Raw genomic sequence first — 21,481 nt, 5'->3', positions numbered from 1 at the left:
CTGTTCCAGGTTTTGTGTGCAGGCTTTGCCAGAGATTTAAGGCTTATTGTAAAATGTGGTGCAGCACTGACACCTTGTGGTTGAAAGACACAATGACGACACCAACTGCTACAGTTCCCATAGGTTTAAAAATAAATGGTTTTCAATGTACAGTATGTGATATATTTTCCATCAGCTTTCTATAACAATTGCCTGGTGAGAGACACTACTCATATAATTTCCATATATAGGCTACATATCATTGGTGTTGTCATGATTCAATAATACATTTTAAATATATACCATTTGGCAGACACTTATCTAAAAAGAATGACAGTAATGTGTGCATAAATTCTAAAGTACGGCTGGTCCAAGGAATCAAACCCGCTATCCTGGCGTTGCAAACACCCCTGCTCTACCAACTCAGCTACAGAGGACCACAGTGGGAAACAGTCATCAACAAAGATATACATTCTAGATGTCTAGTTAGCAGCATAAAGTAGATTGCAGTTATAGTGTGGAGTGGAATGCTTAATTTGGTTGAGTTTTAGCATAATTCTACCAGTCAGATGTCCATCATATAGCTTATAATAGTTTATACAGGTGACAGCATCTTTAACAGGTCGGCGAAAGCATAACTGCTGTTATAACCTGCAACACAAGCTTCAGTACTTAGTTTACATGTAAAATACTGTTTGATTAGCCTGTCTGTTTGCCTGCAATTTCCCACTTTCCCACTGGATGTGTCTGAAATGGCACCCTATTCCCAATATAGTGTACTACATTTGGCCATTTCAGATCCACCCCTGGCCTTACACCCTTCACTCCCCTGCGCCCTCCAACCGCCGTGGCAAGAAGAAGATGGCCTTCTGCCCTATGTGGGTTCTGGAGCCTAGTTTGGGTTTCCCGTTCTTCTTCAGTCCCACGTACCAACTCCCGTCTTGGTACTTCTGGGCCTGGTAGGTGTTGTAGTGGTTCACCTCAATCTTCTCCAGGAAATAACACTGATCAGTTACTATGGACTATATGGGAGAGACAGAAAGCCAGATAGTCAGTCATCACAAACATATGCTGATCGTTGATTAGATTACCTGTGGGTGGTCAAAGGCTATAGGTAATCCAAAAACAGATTGGTAAGGTTCTGGGGGTGGACTCCCGAGTGCTGCAGTGGTCTAAGGTACTGCATCTCAGTGCAAGAGGTGTCACTACAGTCCCTGGTTTGAATCCAGGCTATATCACATCTGGCTGTGATTGGGAGTCCCATTCGGCGGAGCACAACTGGCCCAGCATCATCCGGGTTTGGCCGGGGTAGGCAGTCATTGTAAATAAGAATTTGTTCGAAACTGACTAGCCTAGTTAAATAAAGATTACATTTTAAAAGGCTATAGGTAGTCCTAAACAGTTTGAATGATGTAAAATAATTATTTGAAGGATAATAATTGTAAATGTTTCCTATCACGATCCTAAATGAATGTGTTGACACCAATGTTAAAACAGCACTGTTTCTGTGACTTATGGCTAGGTTAGTTAGGGAGGGTGAAGAGGTCATCATGACAACGGGGTCATACAGACAGTTTAATACTCACTGAACTGTAGAGCTTTCCTTCACTGCTCATGGCCAAGTAGCGTCCTGCCTCTGTCCCCTGGATGACAACCACACCACGGTCCACAGATTTCACCCGCAGGACCGCTAAAGCAAGGAAAGGGCAACGTCAGATTGACAAAGACAGAGCCCCCCACACACAGGAGGACAAACTAACAAAATAAGTTCAAGACAAGCATTCCAACCACGCTTAAAAATACAATTCCACACGATAACAAATAGACACAAACTAGGAGGACAAACCGAAATTAAGTGACATAGACAAGCATGCTGGAATTTGGTTACTATTTCAAACACGGGTTAGCTACCTTTGTTGTCGTCGAGATTTGGTTATCATGTCATTGTGCAACATTCAGAGACTTTGCTTTGAGAAAACGGTCATCTCAATAGCCTCAGTATGAATGCTAGATGTTATGCAACTGGGAGCGTTTAATAACTGTAACGTTACTTATAACATTGTCTGCAAATCTGCAAGAGTATTTCTGAAGTGTTCTCTGTCAGCATATTTTCAGACAGCGCATAAACAGCTGTGTTGTTACAGTCTAAATATATCCCACACATTCCGATCACGATAGAGATCGGCTTTCAGTCATTCACACCCACACTGTCCTTGATATTGAGCCATACAATTATTGTGGAAAATTCTTAGTGTGGGAGACTGATGATTATCTTTACTGAAGTTTAACAGCCTGGAAATGTCCAGTATTTTAGGTCGATTGTGAACTTTTGCAAACCATTACAGCATGCATCAACATAAATGTATTACAGTTGAATATAAAGTTAATTATGCAGATAAATACAAACTTCTTGATTGGATGAACAATTCAATAAATAATAGCCGAATTAATAACATATGTTTGTATTATTTACATACAGTAGTATTTTTGTTCATTTGATAAACAAAATCCACTGATAATATTATAGTATTTCTGTTTTTACTGTGAATGTCATTCTCGTCCCTGTTGCCTTCCACGGTCCCATCCGGGAGAATCTGCAGATGATGTCCGCCATTCATGCAGTACAGGCGGGTCAGCTTTTTATTGTCGAGCAGGTTACTTCCGAATCTCTCATTATCCTGCCCCACCGGTAAAAACGTTATTTCTGCATCCGTCATTTTTGGATAAGCTCTCAATTAAAATAGCGACGGTGGGTCAGACCACCTGACAATAACCACTTGATGCGCGCTCTGCGGCAAGAACGAAAACAATCCGTTAGTAAAATCGCCGTTTGATGGCAAACAGGAACATGTTTGGACTTTATAGTCACCCGTAGAAACAACAATGATCTGTGGTCACGCGCGTTTTGGTCGCGGGGGAGCTGAGCACTGACCACCAAAGAGGGCGCGTACATGTAGCCTACATTTTTTCGCACCCAGGATGTGGAGGATTAAAATTAGAAACACACTATTAGGATACAACAGTGACACCTGTTACACATACACCTGCTGGCAGTTCCTGTTATCTTGAACCAGGGCCTGTAAACTATTCATGAAGCATCAGAGTAAGAGTGCTGATCTAGGATCAGGTCCCTCCTGTCCCTATGATGTTATTCATTATGATCTCTCAAGACAAAGGAGATGATTGTGGAATGCAGGAAAAAGAGGACCGAGCATCGACGGGGCTGCAGTGGAGCAGATTGAGAGCTTCAAGTTCCTTGGTGTCCACATCACCAACAAACGAACATGGTCCAAGCACACCATGACTGTCGGAAAGCGAGCACGACAAAACCTATTCCCCCTCATGAGACTGAAAAGATTTGGCATTGGTCCTCAGATCCTCAAAAGGTTCTACAGCTGCACCATCGAGAGCATCCTGGTTGCATCACTGCCTGGTATGGTAACTGCTCGGCCTCCGACTGCAAGGCACTACAGAGGGTAGTGCGTACGGCCCAGTACATCACTGGGGCCAAGCTTCCTGCTATCCAGGACCTCTATACCAGGCCGTGTCAGGGGAAGGCCCGAAAAATTGTAATAAACTCCAGCCACCCTAGTCATAGACTGTGCTCTCTTCTACCACACGGTAAGCGGTACCGGAGTGACAAGTCCAGGTCCAAGAGGCTTCTAAACAGCTTCTACCCCCAAGCCATACGATTCCTGAACATCTAATCAAATGGCTACCCAGACTATTTACATTGCCCCTCCCCCTCCCCTCCCCACACCACCGCCACTCTCTGTTGTCATCTATGCGTAGTCACTTTAATTAACTCTACCTACATGTACATACTACCTCAACTAACCGGTGCCCCTGCACATTGACTCTGTACCGGCATCCCCACACACTGACTCTGTACCGGCACCCCCACACACTGACTCTGTACCGGCGCCCCCACACACTGACTCTGTACCGGCCCCCTGTATATATTGTTCTATTTTACTGCTGCTCTTTAATTACCTGTTACTTTTATCTCTTATTCTTATCCATATTTTTGGAAACTGCACTGTTGGTTAGGGGTTCGTAAGTAAGCATTTCACTGTAAGGTCTACACCTGTTGTATTCGGAGCATGTGACTAATAAAATTTGATTTGAAAAGGCTAAACTGATCTGAGATTACCACTCCTGCTGTTAGAGAATACAGGCCCTCGCCTCTTTATCCAAAGAGATTTGAATCACAATGAGACTAATCTGAGCAAATAAATGAATGTTTCATTCAAACCGATTCTAACAAGAGAAACCATGGCTACTAGGCTACAAGGTAAAATTATCCATCCCAGTTCACAGGAATCCTTGGGGGCCTCATCTTTCACCATACTGTTGTAGCCTACAACAATAATAAATCATTTAATTGTTTTAACTTTATTTAACCAGGCAAGTCAGTTAAGAACAAATTCTTATTTTCAATGACAGCCTAGGAACAGTGGGTTAACTGCCTGTTCAGGGGTAGAACGACAGATTTGTAGCTTGTCAGCTCGGGGATTCGAACTTGCAACCTTTCGATTACTAGTCCAACGCTCTAACCACTAGGCTACCCTGCCGCCCCATAATACTTAATTGAATGGAACCCTTAAACAAAGTAATACAACAAAGACGAAGTACATTTAGGACAACATTGGCAAGAAAAAGTAATTTGGGACCCAGTAAGTAGGATACACATTCCTGTCTATTGTTGACTATCATTAAATGTGAAGACTGTATATTATCAAATCAATTCTCTATGTGTAATTTAATTACGCGATTTAACATAATCATGCAACTTTAATTAACTAGGAAGTCGGGGCACCACGGGAACATGTTGTTTATAGAGTGTCAATTTCCTGATATTTTCTTATCTCATCAAAGCAGCCACTTATTAATTAATTTGACCTCATCAGTCTCAAACCCTTGGATATCTGCAGGAACCCTAACATAGAATCATGAATCAGCGATATACAAATTGGCTTAATTATTTATTCACTTACTAACTTAATCAATCACAGAATTAAATAAACACACACACACTAGGTCATACATTGGTTACTACATGATACAAAGAAAAAGTCGCTCGCATACAAAACCGATATGACAGCTTGGTAGACAAAGGAAAGGGGTGGGGCAGTTCAAGAGCAGGAAACTCAGAGTGGATTCACTACATACATAGAAATTGCTAATATTTTGAACATGAAAACCCGCTCATTTGAAAATAAATTGCAGTTTTACATATTTACGAGTCTCTGCCTTTGTTGTCCCTCTCTGTGATTGCCAGTCCATCTGCTGGATAGTCAGTTGACAGAGAGCCTAGAGATCACGGGGGCATGGCCACTGACTAGTTAAAACTTTATATCTAAACAAGTATCAATTTGATATTTTATACCACATTCAGAAACAAACCCAATAATTGAGAAGTGTACACAACCAAAGACACAGTGATGTGTGTGTGTCCGGTCCTTCATGAGATCACTAAATGAAACACACTCGACATGACTGACCTTTAAGTGTCCACGGACCATTCCCACATTCTCAAAAATAGAAATATTGTTTAATTCCTCCATTTTCGGGATTAGGAGTTTTGTTTCCCATAGGCTCTCCCTCCATACTGAGAGTTTCTACCAGGAATTTATGACCTCACTCTCCCACATCAGGTTTTACAATGACCATTGTAAAACCTGACGTGGGAGAGTGAGGATGACAATATACACCCAAAAAGGCCACGTTGTGACATTCCTGAGGTGGGAGCCAATCTCCCCTGACAACCAGGATATGACTTGAGAGTTTGCGTGACATCAGGGTCAGTCAACTGTCCATCCAGAAAACCCTCTAAAACAGTATCACTATAGAGACCATCAGGAATCTGGTGTAGGGGCTACAGCCTTGTAGCTTGGTCCAAGATCTAGAATCTGGTGTAGGGGCTACAGCCTTGTAGCCTGGTCCAAGATCTGGAATCTGGTGTAGGGGCTACAGCCTTGTAGCCTGGTCCAAGATCTAGAATCTGGTGTAGGGGCTACAGCCTTGTAGCCTGGTCCAAGATCTGGAATCTGGTGTAGGGGCTACAGCCTTGTAGCCTGGTCCAAGATCTAGAATCTGGTGTAGGGGCTACAGCCTTGTAGCCTGGTCCAAGATCTGGAATCTGGTGTAGGGGCTACAGCCTTGTAGCCTGGTCCAAGATCTGGAATCTGGTGTAGGGGCTACAGCCTTGTAGCCTGGTCCAAGATCTGGAATCTGGTGTAGGGGCTACAGCCTTGTAGCCTGGTCCAAGATCTGGAATCTGGTGTAGGGGCTACAGCCTTGTAGCCTGGTCCAAGATCTGGAATCTGGTGTAGGGGCTACAGCCTTGTAGCCTGGTCCAAGATCTGGAATCTGGTGTAGGGGCTACAGCCTTGTAGCCTGGTCCAAGATCTGGAATCTGGTGTAGGGGCTACAGCCTTGTAGCCTGGTCCAAGATCTAGAATCTGGTGTAGGGGCTACAGCCTTGTAGCCTGGTCCAAGATCTGGAATCTGGTGTAGGGATGCAGCCTTGTAGCCTGGTCCAAGATCTAGAATCTGGTGTAGGGGCTACAGCCTTGTAGCCTGGTCCAAGATCTGGAATCTGGTGTAGGGGCTACAGCCTTGTAGCCTGGTCCAAGATCTAGAATCTGGTGTAGGGGCTACAGCCTTGTAGCCTGGTCCAAGATCTGGAATCTGGTGTAGGGATGCAGCCTTGTAGCCTGGTCCAAGATCTAGAATCTGGTGTAGGGGCTACAGCCTTGTAGCCTGGTCCAAGATCTGGAATCTGGTGTAGGGGCTACAGCCTTGTAGCCTGGTCCAAGATCTAGAATCTGGTGTAGGGGCTACAGCCTTGTAGCCTGGTCCAAGATCTGGAATCTGGTGTAGGGGCTACAGCCTTGTAGCTGAACCATAGGAGTTGGCCAAACAGTACAAACACATCTGGGATCAGCCTATGGGGCCTCAATAAGGAACAACAAGCTATTTTCTCCCAACATTATCACTGGCTTTGGTGCATCAAGTGTGGTCATAGAAATTCTGTGTTGAAATGCTGAGACCAAGAGACTAGCAGTAGCAATATTAGACTGACATGAAAGTGGAGGTTGGTGTAGGAGCTTCTTTCAGTGCCAAGACATTCAAAGTCCATTTCATAAACTAGAATAGGTCTCCTGGCAGCTAGCCAAAGAAATCATTTCATCTAGTCCTTGGGCTCCCGAGTGGTGCAGCGGTCTAAGGCGTCACTACAGACCCTGGTTTAAATCCAGGCTGTATCACAACCGGCCGTGATTGGGAGTCCCATAGGGCGGCGCGCAATTGGCCCAGTGTCGCTCGGGTTTGGCCGGTGTAGGCCGTCATTGTAAATAAGAATTTGCTCTTAACTGACTTGCCGAGTTCAATAAAGGTTAAAGAATAGTAAAAATGTCATACAAAAGGCTACAAACCGAACCAATAAGCCCCAGAAAGGAAAAGACACTTTATTGGATGAACCAGTGCTTATCGTCATCATGTGATTATTAAAAGTATATCTGACAACAAGGCGACTTTTTTCATTGTTCAGATAAAAAGTGAGTTAACATGATCAATCTGCATACAATTTCTTGTTTTGAAAAAAGGTACCACACACACACAACGAAGACGTAGTTCAACATTTAATGGAAGGAAAAGCATCAACATGATCTACTACAGATGAGCAATGATACACATATAGAAAAGGAGTATTATTTGTGGGAGTAATACAACACATTGTTTTTCTTTACATGGGGTTATATGTACATAATTGAAATAGTCTATAAGCTAAACAAGCCATCTTCAAAGGAAAGCATATACCAGATCATCATCATCATCATCATCATTGATAATACGTTTCAAAAGTGAACGTCTGTTTTATACAAAATAGAATTTCAAAATAATATTTTTGGGGTAGTGCAAATTGTCAGGTTCAAAGCTGGTTGATTACTTTCACAAAACAGTTTGTGTGAAGTTGTTGTTTGTTGACTGACTACTATATTGATAATATTAGTACACAAGGAAATACATATGAAAACGTGTTCTAGGACAGTCCTGTACGTCTGTCGTCCCAAGAGCTACTGAAACTACAGGGAAACTTTGAGTCTGGATTTGCTTCGGCTACCCGGTAGACAATCTAATATACTGGAACTCTTGTCTAAATCAAAAATGGTATATATTGACACTTTGAAAGTTTTCCTGAAAATCTGTCCTGCAGAGTTCATTCACTAAAGTGAACATGTTCTGTCTAAAATAGCTTATATTGGAAAAGAAAAGAAGATGCCAGTACATGTCTATAATCTCTGTTTAGAGCAACACATGTAACTCGTCATTTCTATTGCATATTTAAAAATAAATGTACTGCACAATACAATTCCACAGAGACCAATACATTTTTTGGATAAGGGGAGGTGAGTAGTTTGTGGTTTCATACCGGTTATATGAAAGGCAACAGCAGAGAATTATTTACAGCCACACTGAATGTGAAAGTAACCCATAGGAAATCCACAAGCAGTTTAAATGGGGAGAATTCATTTTCAAATTTTATTGAATTACTTTTGTATCACCATTGAAAGAAAATAAAATGTTTTCCTTTAGGATAGATTGGGACGTTAACAATGGTTAATCAAGTAGTGAGAAAAATTTTGGCATGTCCAGTATGCATGAAACTAACGTACCTGAATGGCCAGGAGAGCTTTTATTTAACCTGACTGTTAATTCATTGTCAGAAAAACACACTCTGGGAATCAAAACTGAAAAGTTTTTGGTTTTAAACAGTTTCATCAGTGAACATAGATGACCACATACATGTTTAACCAATGACAACAACCTGAGTATGGTATAGTTGTTCTTAAGAATCACTAACGTATAGCTTCTTATTAGATGTTGGCATCGTGTATGAAAAATCTGAAAATAAGAGAAGTCAGTTTTCCAACATGTAAATAAACCCAATAACAACAAACAAATAACTAGCATGGCATTTTTTTTTTTTTACGCAGGTTAGGTAAGTTAGAACACATCCCACCTTCTCAATGGCTTCAGGTCTCAGGTTAACAATTCTCACAAATTCCCCTCAAATGTACGGAATGTGACAACCCCAATTACATTACAATGAAAACATATATATATATTTTTTTAGAAGAAAACCATTTCCCCTTAGAACAGGGGTGGGAAACCCCAGTCCTCTGTTGCCGGGTCAAAATATCTCCTGGTTTACGTCTCTTCCCCTCCTCATCCACTAAGCTACAGACTACGGTCTGAAATAGCACCCTATTCCCTATTTTGTGCACTACTTTGGACCAGAGCCTTGTCCTGGTCAAAAGTAACACACTACAAAGGGAACAGGGAGTAATTTGTGACGTGCTCACAGTTTGAGTGAGAAACAAGATGACAGAGAACGAAGTTAGTATTAAGTGCTTTACTGGAAAACTTTTGTGTCACGCACACGCACACACACACAGAGTGCGAGAGAGAAACAATAAGAGCTGAGATGTTGTAAGCAAGATGCCTGGGTGGGTAAGGGGTTGTTGTGTGAGCAGCAATGGGAGGTTGTCCTAGAGAAGGGTCCATCTGTGTCCACCTCTCCAGAACCCCCTGTGTATTGCTGGTTTTCATCTCATAAAATTGTCTAATTGTCTGATATGTCAGTGATATGTCACTGTTGCCAGAATGTAAGCGCTATAAGGATTAATAATGACAAGTTACCCATGTTTCATTCACACACACCACTCTACTATCCATTCAAACACCAGTGTGTTCATACAGACACCAGCATATAGAGTATTGAGGGTCAACACTGGGCCCTCTGACTTTGACTGTTACTCTTTATATTCTCCTTAAGAGACCAAGAACTACTGTAGAACTAAATTCAAGAACAGCCATTTTCCCATCAAATCTTAGTGGAAACCATAGCAACCAGCTCTTCTGGTTTTGAGGCTGTCGATACATAAAATAAATTTAAAAAGTGGAATCTGCACTCTCCATTTGTGATTGGCTGACGCATCGCTCTCTCCAACACATTCCAATAATGTCAAATGGGCAAAAAACAACAACTAGCAAAACAACAGGTAAAACAAAAGCAACAGGAAGAGGGTATTAGTTCATCGATGGACAAAAGTACTTTTGCTGACAAAAATAAGTTCAAAAAAGGTGACAATTAATAGCTTCCTTTTACAAACATCCAATAGTGTTAAAGCCATGTTCTTTACTATGTACTTCCACATGCTCTCATAATGGTAGGGGGGGGGGGGGGGGGGGGGGGGGTCATTGTACTAAAATTGTATTTAAAAATGAGACGTGTACAACAGATCAGGTGAATACTGTATGCAAATTGGGAGTATTATTTAAATCTACTGATCTTATTGTTATAGTTCACACCGAGGAGCCATAACTGAGCTACAATAGCAACAGACTAACACGGCAGCCATTTAAAAAAGTTAAACTGACTGCAACGGCATGTAACAGGAAGAAAACAATCCCATACACTGAGGGTGAACCGTGATGGTGAAAGAAGAACGTCCTCGGACAGTCAGAGAGAGAGAACGGCTAAAACCAGACTTTAAGCTAAAAAACAAAAAAAGGCACTTTTTTTCCCCTTTTCTGATCGACGGTGTGTGTAAACCTGGCAGCCAGCAGGTAGCTTAGCGTACACAAAGATAGCTCAATGCAACATGCGTTTGGAAAATGACAGTTACGGAGAAAACAAACCGTCATGTGATTTTGATAATGAACTCTGTTACAACAAGGTCCTAAAAACAGCAACAGGCAGAGGAATACACAGTGGGTTAACCTGTTGACTAGCATTACAAGATAGTTATAGGTTATAGTGTTACCTTTGCCGAGGTAAGAAATGGCCTGTATAATAAACTGTATATACTGTGGCAGCAGAAAAGTAAGACATCATCATCATCTTAATAATCTGTATATAGATACTTATTTCATCTAGATATTGTTAAGTTCTGCGGGTCATACACCTGAGAAAACACAAAGGGTTAGTTAAGTTCAATCCTTGATTATACTTCAACTTATGAAAACATGTATTCTATTAACTGGATCATAGAGACCATTGATGTTAAACAAAACAAAAATCCTCTCTCCGTCTCGTCTTCTGCCTCTTGACAAATCTCTCCTTCCTCCTCGATGGCGCTCGTTTCATCCCCCAAAATCAGCAAACCCCTGTACATGGTATAATTTCTCCCAAAACAGCCTCTCTTCTTCCCTGTCTCCCTCTGTCAGGGGAAGGTGAGGGGATTTTAAGGCATTGTGTCTCGGTGGTGGACACGGCCAGTGGCGGTAGCACCACACAGTCATTTCTGGTGGAAGAGGAGGGGCTTGACGCTCCCAGCTTTGAATTTTGGTAACTGGTTGCTGATGATCTCTGCTAACATCTCTGGGAACTCCACCGACAGTGACTTGTTGACGAACGTGTAGAAGCAGAAATCCAGCAGCCCACCAACCATCTAGAGGGAAACAGAACATTTGACATGTCTATCTATTGTCTGTTGGTCACAGAAATGTTCTTAGTGTAGATCGGAGAGAAAAGGCACTAAAACAAACATGGACAGAATAATGACAGGACAGGACAACACATCGTGTCTCAACATCTGCAACATTATTGTCACCATTTCTCATATCACAACCCACTCACACTGCTACATTAATCTCATATCTAGCTGTATGCCATGTGTACAGAAACATGAATCTTATATGTACTGAGCTCCAGACCACCAGGAGGCAGCATTGAGCTCCAGACCACCAGGAGGCAGCATTGAGCTCCAGACCACTAAGAGGCAGCATTGAGCTCCAGACCACCAGGAGGCAGCATGTTTTGAGACAGGCTTGAATAAGTTAAGTAGCCAATAGGTAGAGTGTAAGAGGGTAGCATAATTAGTCTGATTCTCTGTAAAAAAAAAATGGTATGGGAATAATAATGAATTTTATTTTGTGGTTTATTGCAAAAAAACAAAACAATTTTCAGTCACCTCCTTGTCTGAAGGACAAGTGGATAAACAGGTTAATGTCAAGCCCTGCATGATTTTTTTCAAAAGTCTCATGGAATGTAGGCCAGCATTGAAAACCACACATTGGCTGCTACTGTAGGCTGGAATGATAGAACAGCTATTTCCATGTTTTAATGTCATGGGATGTATTTTTCTCCATTGTTTTTGATGGTAGACCACTCTGATAGAACTACATGATGATCAAATAGCCACAGTAGTCTACCTGACTGTTTAATCTAACTTAGAGCGGGCACAGCCTCAGTGTTCACAGTAAACGCACGGGGGAAATTAATCTGTGGCTTTCGCACCCGACCCGAAATGCAGAAATATATCTATTTTCCTAAACAGACCCGTTCCGAATGGACCGGAGGACAATCAGACAGACGTGTTACGAAAAGACTGATAGAAAAAGAAAAACAGACCCGTTCGGTTTTTACTTTCCTAAAACAATAACTGTCCACCTCACGGTTCAGCTGTCGGAGATATGAGTACTAAACGAGTCAGGCACTACGCGACAAACTATGTGGACAGCTTCTTGTCCAACATTTCATTCCAAAATCAGAGGCATTAACATGGAGTTGGTCTCCTCTTTACTGCTATAATAGCCTCCACTCTTCTAGGAATGATTTCCACTAGATGTTGGAACATCATGGCAGTGACTTGCTTCCATTCAGCCACAAGAGCATTAGTGAGGTTGGGCACTGATGTTGGGTGATTAGCTCTGGCTCGCAGTCGGCATTCCAATTCATCCCAAAGGTGTTCGATGGGGTTGAAGTCAGGGTTCTGTGCAGGCCAGTCAAGTTCTTTCACACCGATCTATACCAACTATTTCTGTATGGACCTCACTTTGTACACAGGGGCATTGTCAAAACCTGAAAAACAGCCCCAGACCATTATTCCTCTTCCACCAAACTTTACAGTTGGTACTATGCATTCGGGCAGGTAGCGTTCTCCTGGCATCCGCCAAATCCAGATTCATCCATCGGACTGCCAGATGGCAAAACGTGATTCATCACTCCAGAGAATGCGTTTCCACTGGTCCAGAGTCTAATGGCGGCGGGCTTTACACCACTCAAGCTGACGCTTGGCATTGCGCATGGTGATGTTAGGCTTGTGCGCGGCTGCTCGGCCATGGAAACCCATTTCATGAAGCCCCCGACAAACAGTTCTTGTGCTGACGTTGCTTCCAGAGACCGTTTGGAACTCGGTAGTTGCAACCAAGAACATTATATTTTTTACACGCAAGACGCTTCAACACTCGGTGGTCCCGTTCTGTGAGATTGTGTGGCCTACCACTTCGTGGCTGAGCCATTGTTGCTCCTAGACGCTTCCACTTCACAAAAACTGCACTTACGGTTGACCGGGGAAGCTCTAGCAGTGCAGAAATTTGACGAACTGACTTGTTGGAAAGATGGCATCCTATGACGGTGCCACGTTGAAAGTCACTGAGCTCTTCAGTAAGGCCATTCTACTGCCAATGTTTGTCTATGGAGATTGCATGGCTGTGTGCTCAATTGTAAACTCCCATCAGCAACGAGTGTGACTGAAATAGCCGAATAGACCAATGTGAAGGGGTGTTCACATACGTTTGTATATGTAGTGTATTAATATATTTTTATTATATATAAAGAAAGAGAAGCTTAGGCACTAAAGAGACAGAGCCTTGCTTCCCGACATCGACATGTGTTTCTTTATACAGTGCTTTCAGAAATGATTTCTCACCCATCTTCAGACAAAACCCCCATAATGACAAAGTGCAAATGTATTGAAAATTAAATACAGAAATATCTCATTTACATAAGTACTCACACCCCCGAGTCAATACTTTGTAGAAGCACCTGCGGCAGCGATTACAGCTGTGCGTCTTTCTGGGTCTCTAAGAGATTTCCATACCTGGATTGTGCAACATTTGCCCATTATTCTTTTCAAAATGCTTCAAGCTCTGTCAAAATGGTTGTTGATCATCGCTAGACAACCATTTTCTGGTCTTGCCATAGATTTTCAAGCAGATTTAAGTTGAAACTAACTTGGTCACTCAGGAACATTCACCGTCTTCTTACTAAGCAAATCCAGTGTAGACTTGGCCTTGTGTTTTATGTTATTGTCCTGCTGAATGGTGAATTTGTGTCCCAGTGTCTGATGGAAAGCAGACAATCAGGTTTTCCTCCAGGATTTTGCCCGTGCTTAGCTCCATTATGTTTATTATCCTGAAAAACTCCCCAGTCCTTAATGACAACAAGCATACCCATAACGTGATGCAGCCACCAACTATGCTTGACAATATGGAGAGTGGTACTCAGTAATGTGTTGTATTGGATTTGCCCCAAACATAACGCTTTGTATTCAGGACAAAAAGTGAATTGCTTTGCCACATTTTTTACATTATTACTTTCGTGCCTTGTTGCAAACACGATGCATGTTTTGGAATATTGTTTATGTACAGGCATCCTTCCTTTTAGTCTGCCAATTAAGTATTGCGGAGTAACTACAATGTTGTTGATCCATCCTGAGTTTTCTCCTGTCACAGCCATTAAACTCTGTATCTGTTTAAAGTCAACATTGGCCTCATGGTGAAATCCCTGAGCGGTTTCCTTCCTCTCTGGCAACTGAGTTAGGAAGGACACTTGTATCTTTGTAATGACTGGGTGTATTGATACACCATCCACATTGTATTCAATAACTTCACCATGTTCAAAGGGATATTCAATGTCTGTATATAGCAATAGGTGCTCTTTGTTTGCGAGGCATTGGAAAACCTCCCTGGTCTTTGTGGTTGAATCTGTGTTTGAGATTCACTGCTGGACTGAGGAACCTTCCAGATAATTGTATGTGTGGGGTACAGAGATCTGGTCGTCATCAAAACATCATGTTAAACGATATTATTACAACCAGAGTGAGCCCATATAACTTATTATGTGACTTGTTAGGCAAATATTTACTCCGGAACTTATTTAGGCTTGTCATAACAACAGGGTTGAATACTATGATGACACATGACATTTCAGCATTTCCTTTTCAATTGAATTATAATTCCACTTTGACATTATGGGGTATTGTGTGTAAACCAGTGACACAAAATATACATTTCATCCATTTTGAATTCAGGTTGTAACACAACAAAAATGTGGAATAAGTCAAGGGGTGTGAATACTTTCTGAAGGCGCACTGTAATTGTCAGACGACAACGCCTTTTCCCCCTCGGGAGACTGGACTGAAAAGATTTGGCACGGGTCCCTAGATCCTCAGAAAGTGCTACAGCTGCACCATCGAGAGCATCCTGACCGGTTGCATTACCCAAGTCATAGACCCTGATTCTACCCCCAAGCCATAAGGCTTGGGGGTAAACAATTAATCAAATGGCCACCCAGACTATTTGTAGTCCCCTTTGTTTTTACACTGCTGCTACTCGCTGTTTGTTACCTATACATAGTCACTTTACCCCTACCTACATGTACATATTACCTCAACTAACCTGTACCCCCGCACACTGACTCAGTACCGGTACCCCCTGTATACAGCCTCATTATTGTTATTATATTGTATAACTTTTTTTGTATTCAAAAAAAAATATATATTTAGTAAATATTTTCGCAGCTATTATTTTTCTTAAATCTGCATTGTTGGTTAAGGGCTTGTTAGTAAGAATCTCACGGTAAGGTCTAAACCTGTTGTATTCAGCGCTTGTGACAAATAAAAATGAGATTTGATATACAGCTATACAGATAGGTATACAGGAGGAGGCTAATTTGTAAATTTTTGATCAGATTTTTGTTTTATAAAGAGAAGCATTATATTGTTAGATTAAAGCAGTAACTCTGTTTGGCCTAAAACATTTTCTGCAGCAGTTAAACCGAATAATAGCCAAATAGTAAGTCATTGTTTATATGGAAAATACAAACAGGTTATCATGTGGCGTCATTAAACTAAGTTTTGCATCTCACCCTCATCCTCTTGTTTTTTTCCTTTTCATGGTTTGAGTGCGAGTAGCCCTAAGACCAGCAGCATACCACCCTGCATACCACTGCTGGCTTGCTTCTGAAGCTAAGCAGGGTTGGTCCTGGTCAGTCCCTGGATGGGAGACCAGATGCTGCTGGAAGTGGTGTTGGAGGGCCAGTAGGAGGCACTCTTTCCTCTGGTCTAAATAATATCCCAATGCCCCAGGGCAGTGATTGGGGACACTGCCCTGTGTAGGGTGCTGTCTTTCGGATGGGACGTTAAACGGGTGTCCTGACTCTCTGAGGTCATTAAAGATCCCATGGCACTTATTGTAAGAGTAGGGGTGTTAAATTCCCAATCTGTCCCTCAAACCATCACGGTCACCTAATAATCCCCAGTTTACAATTGGCTCATTCATCCCCCATCCCCCCCCCTGTAACTATTCCCAAGGTCGTTGCTGTAAATGAGAACGTGTTCTCAGTCAACTTATCTGGTAATAAATAAAAAGACTGTATTATATTGCTGCAGACAACAACAAAGTTGGAACTTAATTTGACCGAAGGAAAACAGTTGTTACATATTTAAAGAACTGGTTTCAACCTTGAACCTATATTGCAGCGATTACCAACAAAAGGTGAGTGCCTACCCAACAAAGGACAGCAATAATGGCTAATGCTATTTATTTGACAAGAGGCCTAGTTTTAACCCATCTGGCCCACAAAACTAAAAAGAAAGAACTTCATTTAGACAACGAAAATGTCTTTTAACAAAATGAAACAAACCTTTTTGCATATTTAAAGAACTGGTTTAGATGATTAAATAGGCCTATAATAATAATAATAATAATAATGACGATAAAATGAGTGATAACAAATAAATAAAAGTTAGGAAATTGAAGAAGTCTAATGTGTACCTCATGCATGGAGTCAAGAAGCTTGGTGAGCTGGTAGAAGCGTTGCCAGTTCTGGCTGGAGTTTTCCTCTCTCTTGACGATGGCCTTCCCCAACTCCTTGATGTAGGACATCCTGATCTCATCAAACACTGCCTGACTCTTCAGACCATCTTTTGGCACTGTGGGGACAGGACAACATAATATATCAACCTCTGTGTGTCTGACTCCAGACCATCTTTTGGCACTGGTGGGGACAGGACAACATAATATATCAACCTCTGTGTGTCTGACTCCAGACCATCTTTTGGCACTGGTGGGGACAGGACAACATAATATATCAACCTCTGTGTGTCTGACTCCAGAGCATCTTTTGGCACTGGTGGGGACAGGACAACATAATATATCAACCTCTGTGTGTCTTACTCCCAGACCATCTTTTGGCACTGTGGGGGACAGGACAACATAATATATCAACCTCTGTGTGTCTGACTCCAGACCATCTTTTGGCACTGTGGGGACAGGACAACATAATATATCAACCTCTGTGTGTCTGACTCCCAGACCATCTTTTGGCACTGTGGGGACAGGACAACATAATATATCAACCTCTGTGTGTCTGACTCCAGACCATCTTTTGGCACCAAAGGGAAACATAACAGGAAATGTGTTCAATATCCCAGTAAATGAGAACTTGTTCTCAACTAGCCTACCTGGTTAAATAAAGGTGTTCTCAACTAGCCTACCTGGTTAAATAAAGGTGTTCTCAACTAGCCTACCTGGTTAAATAAAGGTGTTCTCAACTAGCCTACCTGGTTAAATAGAGGTGTTCTCAACTAGCCTACCTGGTTAAATAAAGGTGTTCTCAACTAGCCTACCTGGTTAAATAAAGGTGTTCTCAACTAGCCTACCTGGTTAAATAAAGGTGTTCTCAACTAGCCTACCTGGTTAAATAAAGGTGTTCTCAACTAGCCTACCTGGTTAAATAAAGGTGTTCTCAACTAGCCTACCTGGTTAAATAAAGGTGTTCTCAACTAGCCTACCTGGTTAAATAAAGGTGTTCTCAACTAGCCTACCTGGTTAAATAAAGGTGTTCTCAACTAGCCTACCTGGTTAAATAAAGGTGTTCTCAACTAGCCTACCTGGTTAAATAAAGGTGTTCTCAACTAGCCTACCTGGTTAAATAAAGGTGTTCTCAACTAGCCTACCTGGTTAAATAAAGGTGTTCTCAACTAGCCTACCTGGTTAAATAAAGGTGTTCTCAACTAGCCTACCTGGTTAAATAAAGGTGTTCTCAACTAGCCTACCTGGTTAAATAAAGGTGTTCTCAACTAGCCTACCTGGTTAAATAAAGTCTATGCACTCCCCCTTCTATTATATGTTGAAAATGTAGAGTTTAAATCCAATAAGATGAAATGAGAAACTTTTATTTTGACATCCCAATGCTATGATGAACAACAACAAATTAACAGTAAAAACCCAGGAACATACAGTCATCAATCAGGAAATAGGTTGTCATATTGTTATGGACTCAAGTGGGCCAGGTCAAAGGAAAAGCGGAGCTGAGACTCACCGGTGCTGAGCAGCAGCAGAACCTTCATACACAGATACTCGTCATGGGACACCTGCAGTCTGACAAACTCACTGGAGATCTTCAACATCTGTTCACACTGGTCTGCCATGTAGGGCAGCTTCATACGGTCCCTGATGAGGAGAGAGAGACAGGTATGTTAGTGATGACATCACACTGGTCTGCCATGTAGGGCAGCTTCATACGGTCCCTGATGAGGAGAGAGAGACATGTTAGTGATGACATCACACTGGTCTGCCATGTAGGGCAGCTTCATACGGTCCCTGATGAGGAGAGAGAGACATGTTAGTGATGACATCACACTGGTCTGCCATGTAGGGCAGCTTCATATGGTCCCTGATGAGGAGAGAGAGAGAGTTATGTTAGTGATGACGTCACACTGGTCTGCCATGTAGGGCAGCTTCATACGGTCCCTGATGAGGAGAGAGAGAGACATGTTAGTGATGACATCACACTGGTCTGCCATGTAGGGCAGCTTCATACGGTCCCTGATGAGGAGAGAGAGACATGTTAGTGATGACATCACACTGGTCTGCCATGTAGGGCAGCTTCATACGGTCCCTGATGAGGAGAGAGAGACATGTTAGTGATGACATCACACTGGTCTGCCATGTAGGGCAGCTTCATACGGTCCCTGATGAGGAGAGAGAGACATGTTAGTGATGACATCACACTGGTCTGCCATGTAGGGCAGCTTCATACGGTCCCTGATGAGGAGAGAGAGAGAGGTATGTTAGTGATGACGTCACACTGGTCTGCCATGTAGGGCAGCTTCATACGGTCCCTGATGAGGAGAGAGAGAGAGAGAGGTATGTTAGTGATGACATCACACTGGTCTGCCATGTAGGGCAGCTTCATACGGTCCCTGATGAGGAGAGAGAGACATGTTAGTGATGACATCACACTGGTCTGCCATGTAGGGCAGCTTCATACGGTCCCTGATGAGGAGAGAGAGAGAGGTATGTTAGTGATGACATCACACTGGTCTGCCATGTAGGGCAGCTTCATACGGTCCCTGATGAGGAGAGAGAGACATGTTAGTGATGACATCACACTGGTCTGCCATGTAGGGCAGCTTCATACGGTCCCTGATGAGGAGAGAGAGACATGTTAGTGATGACATCACACTGGTCTGCCATGTAGGGCAGCTTCATACGGTCCCTGATGAGGAGAGAGAGACAGGTATGTTAGTGATGACATCACACTGGTCTGCCATGTAGGGCAGCTTCATACGGTCCCCGATGAGGAGAGAGAGACAGGTATGTTAGTGATGACATCACACTGGTCTGCCATGTAGGGCAGCTTCATACGGTCCCTGATGAGGAGAGAGAGACATGTTAGTGATGACGTCACACTGGTCTGCCATGTAGGGCAGCTTCATACGGTCCCTGATGAGGAGAGAGAGACATGTTAGTGATGACATCACACTGGTCTGCCATGTAGGGCAGCTTCATACGGTCCCTGATGAGGAGAGAGAGAGACATGTTAGTGATGACATCACACTGGTCTGCCATGTAGGGCAGCTTCATACGGTCCCTGATGAGGAGAGAGAGAGACATGTTAGTGATGACATCACACTGGTCTGCCATGTAGGGCAGCTTCATACGGTCCCTGATGAGGAGAGAGAGACATGTTAGTGATGACATCACACTGGTCTGCCATGTAGGGCAGCTTCATACGGTCCCTGATGAGGAGAGAGAGACATGTTAGTGATTACATCACACTGGTCTGCCATGTAGGGCAGCTTCATACGGTCCCTGATGAGGAGAGAGAGACAGGTATGTTAGTGATGACATCACACTGGTCTGCCATGTAGGGCAGCTTCATACAGTCCCTGATGAGGAGAGAGAGACATGTTAGTGATGACATCACACTGGTCTGCCATGTAGGGCAGCTTCATACGGTCCCTGATGAGGAGAGAGAGACATGTTAGTGATGACATCACACTGGTCTGCCATGTAGGGCAGCTTCATACGGTCCCTGATGAGGAGAGAGAGACATGTTAGTGATGACATCACACTGGTCTGCCATGTAGGGCAGCTTCATACGGTCCCTGATGAGGAGAGAGAGACAGGTATGTTAGTGATGACATCACACTGGTCTGCCATGTAGGGCAGCTTCATACGGTCCCTGATGAGGAGAGAGAGAGACATGTTAGTGATGACATCACACTGGTCTGCCATGTAGGGCAGCTTCATACGGTCCCTGATGAGGAGAGAGAGAGACATGTTAGTGATGACATCACACTGGTCTGCCATGTAGGGCAGCTTCATACGGTCCCTGATGAGGAGAGAGAGACATGTTAGTGATGACATCACACTGGTCTGCCATGTAGGGCAGCTTCATACGGTCCCTGATGAGGAGAGAGAGACATGTTAGTGATGACATCACACTGGTCTGCCATGTAGGGCAGCTTCATACGGTCCCTGATGAGGAGAGAGAGACATGTTAGTGATGACGTCACACTGGTCTGCCATGTAGGGCAGCTTCATACGGTCCCTGATGAGGAGAGAGAGAGAGACAGGCATGTTAGGGATTAGACAGATAGTCCAAAACAAATTGAAGACAGATACTATACACACACACACACACACACACACACACACACACACACACACACACACACACACACACACACACACACACACACACACACACACACACACATATATATATATAAATATATTTAAAAAAGAGAAAGAGAGAGATTTATTGTTTTGAAACTTCTGTATGTGTAATGTTTACTGTTATTTTTTATTGTTTATTTCACTTTTGTATATTATCTACCTCACTTGCTTTGGCAATGTTAACACGTTTCCCATGCCTTGAATTGAATTGAGAGAGAGAGACATACTGGTTGATGACGAGGTCTGGAGCGAAGCAGAGCATGTTCCCGTCACACTGTTGGTAGGACCTCCAGCCCAGGCCGAAGGACATGAGGAACAACCAGGAACACTGCAGCAGAGTCATCTGGTCGTCCAGGTGAAGGTTCCGGAACCCTGCAGGGGAAGATAACAGAACACTAAATTACTAAAGGTTCCATTTCCCAGATGATACTGTAGTACTGCTACCTATGGTAGGTAC

General features: G+C 42.9%; 2 protein-coding genes across 6 annotated transcripts in view; both read right to left on the bottom strand.

The window, feature by feature from the left end:
• Nucleotides 1-109: 109 nt before the first annotated feature.
• Nucleotides 110-2,957, bottom strand: LOC109878330 (putative fibroblast growth factor 1). Its single transcript, XM_020470588.2, has 3 exons — nt 2,522-2,957; nt 1,566-1,669; nt 110-1,001 (listed from the first exon to the last, which is right to left on the bottom strand). Exons 1-3 carry the CDS (start codon nt 2,694-2,696, stop codon nt 801-803), a joined length of 480 nt encoding a protein of 159 aa, XP_020326177.1. The 5' UTR covers nt 2,697-2,957; the 3' UTR covers nt 110-800.
• Nucleotides 2,958-7,607: 4,650 nt separating this feature from the next.
• Nucleotides 7,608-21,481, bottom strand: part of nr3c1 (nuclear receptor subfamily 3, group C, member 1 (glucocorticoid receptor)) — a 75,670-nt gene continuing 61,796 nt past the window's right edge. For 4 of the 5 annotated variants that reach the window (XM_031797047.1, XM_031797050.1, XM_031797049.1 and 1 more), the window contains 4 exons: nt 21,252-21,396; nt 18,380-18,510; nt 16,831-16,988; nt 7,608-11,441 (listed from right to left, as the gene is read on the bottom strand). In XM_031797047.1, the coding sequence (XP_031652907.1) occupies nt 11,289-11,441; nt 16,831-16,988; nt 18,380-18,510; nt 21,252-21,396 (587 nt within the window). In that variant the 3' untranslated portion in view covers nt 7,608-11,288. The other variant, XM_031797051.1, reaches the window with a different exon arrangement.

Source organism: Oncorhynchus kisutch, linkage group LG19 (genome assembly GCF_002021735.2).
Source record: "Oncorhynchus kisutch isolate 150728-3 linkage group LG19, Okis_V2, whole genome shotgun sequence".
In the NCBI taxonomy this organism is placed as follows: Eukaryota; Metazoa; Chordata; class Actinopteri; order Salmoniformes; family Salmonidae; genus Oncorhynchus; species Oncorhynchus kisutch.
This window is presented reverse-complemented; position numbering and strand designations above follow the sequence as displayed.

Coding starts and splice junctions, on each gene's coding strand:
- LOC109878330 (XM_020470588.2), bottom strand. CDS start 2,696: ATGACGGATGCAGAAATAACGTTTTTACCGGTGGGGCAGGATAATGAG. Junction 1,670..2,521: donor GGACGAGAATGACATTCACA/GTAAAAACAGAA, acceptor TCCTTGCTTTAG/CGGTCCTGCGGGTGAAATCT. Junction 1,002..1,565: donor AAGGAAAGCTCTACAGTTCA/GTGAGTATTAAA, acceptor TCTCCCATATAG/TCCATAGTAACTGATCAGTG.